Source organism: Thamnophis elegans, chromosome Z, assembly GCF_009769535.1.
Source record: "Thamnophis elegans isolate rThaEle1 chromosome Z, rThaEle1.pri, whole genome shotgun sequence".
Taxonomy (NCBI): Eukaryota; Metazoa; Chordata; class Lepidosauria; order Squamata; family Colubridae; genus Thamnophis; species Thamnophis elegans.
The window spans coordinates 111,553,819-111,563,106 of record NC_045558.1 but is presented as its reverse complement, the minus strand read 5'-3'; the positions used below and the strand labels follow the sequence as shown (position 1 = coordinate 111,563,106).

The window sequence follows — 9,288 nt, the reverse complement described above, 5'->3', positions numbered from 1 at the left end:
TACTGAAGGCACCGATCAGATAATCAAAATGTGGAATTGAAAGGTAATTTCTCTCTTCTTCTCTATATTCTGTAAGAGCAATGGTGGTGCAGTAGTTAGAATGCAGTACTGCAGGCTAACTCACTGCTCACTCCAAGAGATTGATTCTGAACAGCTCAAGGTTGACTCAGGCTTCCATCCTTCCAAGGTTGGTAAAATGTGGACCCAGATTGTTGGGGGCAATATGATGACACTGTAAACCATTTAGACAGAGCTATAAAGCACTGTAGTCTGAATTGCTTCCAATCTCCCTGTGGAGATTCGGACCCTCACCACCCTTCAGGCTTTCCGCAAAGCCGTCAAGACCTGGCTGTTCCGGCAGGCCTGGGGCTGATGAGTTCCCAGCCCCACTCGAATTGTTGTGGCTGTTGATTAATTTTTAAATTTGTTTTTGTATTTTGTTAGTCTTGTTTGTTTGCTTTGTGTTGCCCCCCTTCCCTATTATGGTTTGTTAGCCGCCCTGAGTCCCCTTGGGAATAGGGCGGCATACAAGTTTAATAAACTATAACTGTAAAGTGGCATATAAGTCTAGGTGGCATTGTTTTTTCACATAATTATTTTCTCTGAACAATCTCTCACATATTTATTTTGGAAGCATAATCCATGGTACAGCATAATGAAAATGTTTGTGTATTAACTTTGTTACTAGTAAATTAAAGAGGGGTTTGATCTCATGGAAGAAAAAGTTATTTAGTTGATGAAACAATTGCAATTATTTCAAAAGGTAAAGCAAAATATTCTCCAGATTGACCTTGATTCCTGGTGACTTTATAGAATACCCAAGTCCATATCCTTAATTGCTAAACTCTTTCTGGATCTTAAATAGGAGAAAATGAAGATAAAACTGTATTTCATATTTATATTCCAACACCTATTAATTTTATTGTTCTTCATAATTACTATCTGATCTGTTGAAATTATTTTTATTTTTTATACAGGAATACAGGAATCATTCTCAAGAAAAATGCCTAATATAAGTGACTTCTCTACTTTTCTTCTCCTGGGTTTTTCTGACCAATTTGAGCAAAATATGTTATATTTCATTCTCTTTTTAGTGATCTATATAGCAGCTTTGATAGCAAATACTCTCATTATTTTAGCAGTGTCTTTCCATCAACAACTTCATAGACCCATGTACTTTTTCTTAGTGAATTTATCAGTTGTTGATCTTGGTTCTATTTCTGTCACTATTCCAAAAGCCATGATAAATGCATTCTTGAACAGCAGAGAAATCTCATACTATGGGTGCATCACACAAGTATTTTCTTTATTCTTCTTCCTGATATCAGATTTGTTCCTCCTTACAGGCATGGCATATGATAGGTACATTGCTATCTGTGATCCACTGCATTATGAAAGCATAATGGATAGGAAAGCCTGCCTTCAGCTGGCAGCTATTGCATGGATAACTGGTCTTCTTTATTCAGGCTTGCATACTTGTAGCACTTTTGCAGTCAACTTTTGTTCCAATGTTCTGAATCAGTTCTTCTGTGAAATCCCACAACTTCTGAGGGTATCATGTGATAATTCATATCTCATTGAAGTTGGAGTTATTCTATTCAGTGCATTCATTGTCTTTGGTTGCTTCAGTTTCATAATTGTTTCATATGTGCAGATTTTCAAATCTTTGTTTAGAATTCCTACTTCACAAGGACAGAGCAAAGCTTTCTCAACTTGCATTCCCCATCTCATTGTTGTTTCCTTGTTCATCAGCACTGGAAGTGTTGCATATTTAAAGCCTACTTCAGCTTCTCCTTCAGATGTGGACACAGTAATCACTGTACTATATTCTGTGATTCCTCCTTTGATGAATCCAATTATTTATACAATGAGAAACAGAGAAATTAAAGTTGCCTTGTGGAAAATGTTTAAGTGTGACATTACATCAAGTAAAATATAATTACTTTTCATTTCCAAATGAAATGAAAAGTAATTATACTAACATTTTTTTCTAACATTAGGTTATTTACTTTTTGAAAGAAAAGCCAATTTCATAAACAAATGGTGCAATGAAAGTAAATAGCATGTTTATTTGTGCTGTCTAAAACTTTAATTGGGTAATTCAATTCTATGCATTCACTCTACAGAAAAATCCATAAAATGTACTAGTACTATATGTTGTTGGATCATTTCACTTTGGTATTTTAACTTTTTTTTAGCTGTAGGGGCCTTTAGTTTAAGTGGCTGGTCAAGGTAAATCAACTTTCCCTCCTTTCTTTGTAAGATGGAAAATATAGCCTTCATTAATTTTCTTTGAAAAGCATGGCAGATCTCATTGATTAGAGTGTTTGAATAGAAATACAGAAACAGTTCGTATTCTTTTTGAATAGATATTATATCCTTATCCATGTAGGTCTATATCTACATTTCTGTATACAGTATCTCTAGCTATCTGATAAATATATTTAAATCTGTTTCAAAAAAAAAGTTTCACAATGTGTTAAGAAAAAAACACATCATAGATTTATAGTATTACAAATGAGTTTGGAGGCCTTCAATTTCAACCCCCTACACAAGGGGGGAATCCAGGATTGTTCCAAGCTCAACAGCCTCAACCTGTAACTGAACTCCTTTATGGCTATTGGATATGAATATTGGGTATGGGAATTGAGTATGTCTAGTTTAATGAAAAAACAGGACTAGGGTTGACATGACATCACTGTTCTAATATTTAAAGCATATTACTGAATATTACTGTTCTAATATGCGACAAAGAAGAGGAGGTCAACCTGTTCTCCAAAGCACCTGAAGGCAAAACAAGAAGCAATGAATGGACATTAATCAATGAGAGAAGCATCCTAGAACTAAGGAGAAATTGTCCTGATAGACAATTGATCAGTGGAATGACTGCCTCTAGAAGTTGTGGGTACTCAAAATTGGGTTTTTAAAGATGACATTGGGCAACCATTTGCCTTAAATGTTATAGTTTCATGCTAGATCAGGGGGTTGGACTAGAAGACTTCCAGGATTACTTCCAATGTTATTCCATAATTCTGTACATTTGCAATTATTCCAGATTTGCTTATACAGTTTCAATTGAAACACTGGGTAGAAAAAATATATCGACAGATTTGTAAATATTTGTAAACCAGAATGTGAATATTCAGCAGAAATGTGCAGTTTAATAAGGAAAGATACAAAGCAAAATAAAAGTTATTGTCTGTATGTTCTGTTATTAATTGTTTCTGAAATGGTGCAGAAATGTAATGGGTTCATAGCTGAGTATATACAATACTCAAATGGATACATACTTCTATAACTTCATATGTATAATTTTATAGAGCCCTGTTGTATATCTGTAGTTACATACAGTAGATAGATCTGAGTGATTATTTTGTGCCATCAAATCTTTTGACTCCTAATGACCACACAGATTTTGTTAATGACATTAATAATGTTTCCCTAATTTGGTCTTTCAGGTCTTCAAATTGTAACACTATAACTGAATACATCCACCTTGTTATGTCTTCTTTCCTTCCAAAAGTATATCCAGTTTGGATAATTGAGTGTGGTTATTTGTGCCTTCTGGGTTGATTCATTTGAGGTGCCACTGATTTGTTTTCTTGGCTATCCATGGCAGTTTTAACAGATGAGAGGAAGAAAATGAAAGCAAGAAAAGGGTCAAGAAAGAAGTTTAACAGAAGGATCCAGTATTTATACAGACTATGGAAGTAGACAATACTTGTGAACTATATAAACATCTTAAATGAATAATAAACATATCCACCTATATGACATTATTATATAATAAAAAATAGAATTAAGCAAAAAAAATTAACAAAATTGGTGGAAGATTACTTTGAATCTCTTCAGGAAAAGCGAACATCCTCCAATTGCTTCTTAATTGCAAAATTCTTCTTAATTGAAGGATGAAAAACCAGAGAAAATGGAGATATTTGGATAGAAGATTATATATTGAATAATAACATGTTCACTCATAGTAAACACTTAAGGCTCTTTGTAATTCAATAACCTTTATATGTCATTTCATCTTCACTCTTCTCATTTGACACACACACAGACAGTATCTACTAACTTTAATTTGTTCTTGCAATCAGAACAGTTACAGAGGAATTATGATGTTTCCCTATAACCCACTTCCTTTGCCAGAACAGAAGATTGGGAGAAGTCCATGTGGCATGTGCTCCCTTCTTTTTCACAGCCACCTTGTTTTTAATGGAGGGAGAAATCCATGTGTTTTTCCTCCCTCTGCATGGATTCCCCCCACCATTGGAAATGAGGTGGCTGTCAAAGAGAAGGGAGCAGGGTGCACCATGTTGGCTTGTCCAACAGCCAAAAATGAACAGGAGATGAGGATCCAGCTGTTGGACAAGCCCACGTGGTATGTGCTCCCTTCTCTTTGGCAGTTGCCTCATTTCCAATGGAGGGGGGTGGAATCCATGTATTTTTCCTCCCTCTGCATGGATTCCCCCCCCCATTGGAAATGAGGTGGCTGTCAAAGAGAAGGGGAAAGGACAAGCTGCAGGAAAATCCTCCCCCTTTTCCTGCCGCTCATTCTTTATTGGGATCACAGCACCAGAAACACATCAAAAGGTTCAATCCAAAGCTTTTAGCCTTGCAATCCTGGGAGGGGCATCTGTGCTGTGATCCCAAGGAAAGAATGGTGTGTGAGAGAGAGAGAGTGGGGGGAGAGATTTGATTCAACCTTAGAGAGTTATCCAGTTTGGGAAGCAATGTTCTCTCCATGTCCCCCCACTCACTCACACAAACACACACACAAACACACACAGATCCCTCCCCCCACCCCTTCCAAGGCAGCCACATCCCTTCACTAACCTGCTTACCTGCTACATTCTCAACTGCCATGTGCAGGGCAAGAAAAGTACTCTGTGGGACTACTTCCAACTTTGCAAGACTTTTTTTTTTTTTTTTTTGCAAGAAGTTGGAAAGTCTGAATTTCTGGTATTTTTTTTCCCCCATGGTCAGACAGACTAATTTTCTTGTCCTGAATACGCAGCAGGTTAGTGAAGGAATGTGGTTCCCCTGGGGAGGGGGGAGGGTTTGGCATGGGTGGCCTGACTAAAGGGCCTTCAGGTAAGCCAGTGTGGAGCCTTGGGGCAGATCTGCAGCCCCTGCCTTGCTTTGTCCTCCACACCCACACCCCAGCACCTTTGCTCTTTGCAACATGCAGCCTCTCACAGTAACAAGAAATGCAGCAATCCCCATGCCTGCCTGATTCTCAACCAGCCACTGAATGGTAGGAGGGAGCTTCCTGTCCACTTGAAAGAGAAGCTGGGTTGCATAAAGGGTCTTCCACCCCAAGACCCTCTCAGGTGCCGTGCTGCAGGCTCCACCCCAGGGAGCCACAATTGGGGCCAAGCTCTTAGCAACTAATTGAGGTAAGGCTGTTCTTGAAGCTGGCCTGAGGTGCATGGGGCCACCTGCTGCTTTTGCAGCCTCAATCGGTTATGGGTTCCTTCGGCAAGAAAACCAGCATTGTCTTTGCTTTCCCCGGGGGCTTTGCAGGACCTATCGCTTCTTTTCTTTTGCTGCTGCCACCAACAGTGCCAGCGGGGCTCCAGGTTGCAGCCAAGGTGTACAGGATACCAGCCACCTCTCCTTGCAGGATGCTCAAAGAGACTGTTTGAAAAAATGGGGAGATTCCATCTACCACCAACCATGTGCACCAATAAGGCCTTTCTCTGCCTGTGGGTGAATGGAAGAAGAGGCAGTGGTTCCGTGGGCTTCTCCTGACCTTTCTCGGGTTCCCGGTGGGGCCATTGCCAGCTTTGGTTTCTTGCAAGACCAATTGGGCTTGTCTTGCACTCATGCATTTGTTTTGTGGGAGCAGCGGCGGGGAGCCTGCTTTGAGATACTGTCCCAGCAGACCAAATGATCTCGCAGCCCAAAATGATTTCACTTTTCTCTTCCAGCAGGGGCCTCTGGGAGAGAAGAGGGGGTGTGCTCAACCTATTGAGTAAAATTGGCAGATGGATCTAAACAAATGTTGCTGGAATTGTGGTGCAGAGGGGAAGATGGGTATGATCATGTTCATAGTTAAAGCAGATTTAACATTTTCAAGGTGGCTTTTTACATTTCCCCTGCCACATGGTTCTCACAATGAAATCACATGGTCATTCCTGGAGGAATCTCTCTTCCTTTTCCTGTCCCCATAGAGGGTGGGAAACATAAGTTCAATAAATTGAATAAAGAAGCAACCTTCCAAAGACTGTGTATTACTTCCTGCCTTCCAAGATCACAGCGTAAAGTCCAGTAGGAAATCCTTTCCTTTGTTATTTATTCACAAAAGAAATTCCATCACCCAAGAAGGGCTTTTAGTTTGTGAATGCAATGGAATTGAAAAGAATGGGTGACTACTTGGGTAGTCATAGAATGGGTGCTTTTAAAATGTGTGTGGAACAGAAATATCACTTATTTGTACTGATGAGATTGGAGCATATACAGTATAAGCCATCTGTCTGAGCCATTTCTCCCCTTGGTTTCTGCCTATAATTATATTGATAAAGAAAAATAAGTTTTGTTGCAAGCATTGGAGCTCAAAGAAACATGAGCAGGATTTAAGTAGAGAGTTTCCTCTTCAAATGGCTCTAGCAGTTTATCCAGCATCAATGAGGGTCCTCCAAATATGTTAAGCTGCAATTTCTGCCTGGCTATGCTGGGTAAGGAGAAGAGGAATTTTTTTTTTTTTTTTCTTTGAACAGAACTTTTATTTTTCTTTAAAAAAAACACAAATATGTCATCATTTGTCAATCATTAAGACATTGAAGTACAATTTTTTTTTGTTGTGTGTACCCCTCCCTCCCTCCACCCCCCCACCCCCCTCCTCCTTCCCCCCCCCGACTTCCCAGAACCCGTACACGGTATGGATTTTTAACTAACACAGTCTAAAATCTATTGAGAAAAAAGAAATAAAGAAATTAATGACATTCTAGATTGACCTTAGCTTCTTCTTACTGAACTGACTTTTAACAGTTTAAATCATTTCTGATCTTAAGCATAGGCTAACTGGAATTTCTTAGTCCCGTATTTATTTTGTATATAGTCAATCCATTTTTTCCAGTCTCGTTTATATATCTCATTTGAATGATCTTTGAGATATGCCGATATTTTAGCCATTTCAGCTAAGTTTGTTACTTTCAATGTCCATTCTTGGATTGTAGGCAAGTCTTCCTTCTTCCAATATTGCGCCACCAACAGTCTTGCTGCAGTTATCAGGTGCAGAATCAAATTGGTCTCTACCACTGTAAAGTCAGTACATATACCTAGTAAAAATAACTGAGGACTAAACTTTATCCTTCTTTTAAAAACATTTTGCATGACCCACCATATTTTTATCCAAAATGCCTTAACCTTTTGGCAGGTCCACCATATATGATAATATGTAGCATCGAGAGAACCACACCTCCAACATTTAGGCTGTACATTCGGATACATAGAAGCCAGCTTTTTAGGATCTAAATGCCATCTATAGAACATCTTGTAAAAATTTTCTCTCAGATTTTGAGCTTGTGTAAATTTCACATTTCTTACCCAGATTCTTTCCCATGTGTCCAACATTATTGGTTCCTCAATATTTTGAGCCCATTTTATCATACAATCTTTAACTAATTCTGTTTCCGAATCCATCTGTATTAATACATTATATATCCTCTTTATATGCATTAAGCTTTGATCTCTTATTTGTTTAAACAGATTATCCTCAACTTGAATAAAACCAATTTTTTGATCTATTTTCCACCTAGCCTGTAATTGCCCATACTGGAACCATGTTTGAACTACCTTCTCCTCTTTTAATACCTCTAAAGATTTTAATTGTAATACCCCCCTTTCCGAGGTAAGAAGCTGTCTGTAAGTAATTCTGTCCTGTTTTTGTGCTGTATTCATATTTTCAATTGCGTGTCTAGGAATTGCCCACATGGGTATCTTGTCATTTAATTTATATTGGTATTTCTTCCAAACCCGCAATAAAGCATTTCTTAAAATATGACTTTTAAAGTTCTTATCCAATTTTTTGTTGAATAACAGGTAAGCATGCCAACCAAATACCAGATCGTGTCCCTCAATGTTCAATATTCTATCATTGGTTAAATGAATCCAATCACTAATTACAGATAATGCCACTGCATCATAATATAGTTTTAAATTAGGTAGTTTCAATCCTCGTCTCTCACGTACATCTTGCATTATTTTCATCTTTACCCTCGGCTTCTTTCCTGCCCACACAAATTTGTTGATACCCTTCTGCCATTCTAAAAGGTTCGCATCTTTTTTAAGTATAGGTAACATTTGGAAAAGAAATAAAAATTTTGGTAAAATGTTCATTTTCACTGCCGCTATCCTACCCAGCAAAGATAAGTGCAATTTCTCCCATTTTTTCATCTCTGTCTGTATGCTATGCCAAAGTGGTTCATAATTATGCTTATATAATTTCCCATTTGAAGTTAAAATGTTAACTCCAAGATATTTGACTTTTTTAACTACCTCACATCCTAGCATCACTCCTAATTCTTCCTTTTGTTTAATGGTCATATTTATAGCTAATATTTTGGTTTTTCCTAAGTTTATTTTAAAACCCGACACTTGACCATATTGATTAATCGTATTCATTAAAACCATACTGGATTCCTGCGGTTGTTCCAATATTATGACCAAATCATCCGCAAAAGCGCGGACTCTATATTCTTGCTGCCTAATCTTGATCCCTTTTAAACCATCCAAGCCCCGTATTTTATTCAACAATACTTCCAAAGTTATAATAAACAATAATGGGGACAAAGGACAGCCCTGTCTTGTACCTTTTCCAATTTGAAAAGAGTCTGTTAAACTTCCATTGATTATGATTTGTGCTGTTTGCTGTTGGTATATTGCTTTAATTGACTGTAAAAAATTATCTCCTATCTGCATTTTTTGCAGTATCTTCAACAGAAATTGCCAGTTAACTCGATCAAAGGCCTTCTCAGCATCCAAAACTATAAACGCAGCAGGGATCTGGTTGTTCTTTCCCAAATATTCTAATGCATTAATAATTAATCTAACATTACTTTTCATCTGTCTCCCTTGTATAAAACCTGTTTGGTCCGTATGTATCAATTGTTGAGTGACCAACATTAACCTATTTGCTAATATTTTAGTAAAAATTTTATAATCTACATTCAGTAATGAAATAGGTCTATAATTTTTGGGTTGAGTAGTATCTTGATCTTCTTTGGGTATCAAAGATATAAACGCTGTCTTCCAAGATGGAGGGACTTTACCTTCCGTTTGAAT

At 37.7% G+C, this 9,288-nt stretch overlaps 1 protein-coding gene across 1 annotated transcript; it reads left to right on the top strand.

The window, feature by feature from the left end:
* Positions 1–1,003: 1,003 nt before the first annotated feature.
* Positions 1,004–1,939, top strand: LOC116521488 (olfactory receptor 14A16-like). The gene has a single exon (XM_032236157.1). The coding sequence runs from the start codon at positions 1,004–1,006 to the stop codon at positions 1,937–1,939; it is 936 nt and encodes a 311-aa protein (XP_032092048.1).
* Positions 1,940–9,288: the final 7,349 nt, after the last annotated feature.

What these genes read in the sequence shown, in the direction of transcription:
- LOC116521488 (XM_032236157.1), top strand. Translation starts at nt 1,004, where the DNA reads ATGCCTAATATAAGTGACTTCTCTACTTTTCTTCTCCTGGGTTTTTCT.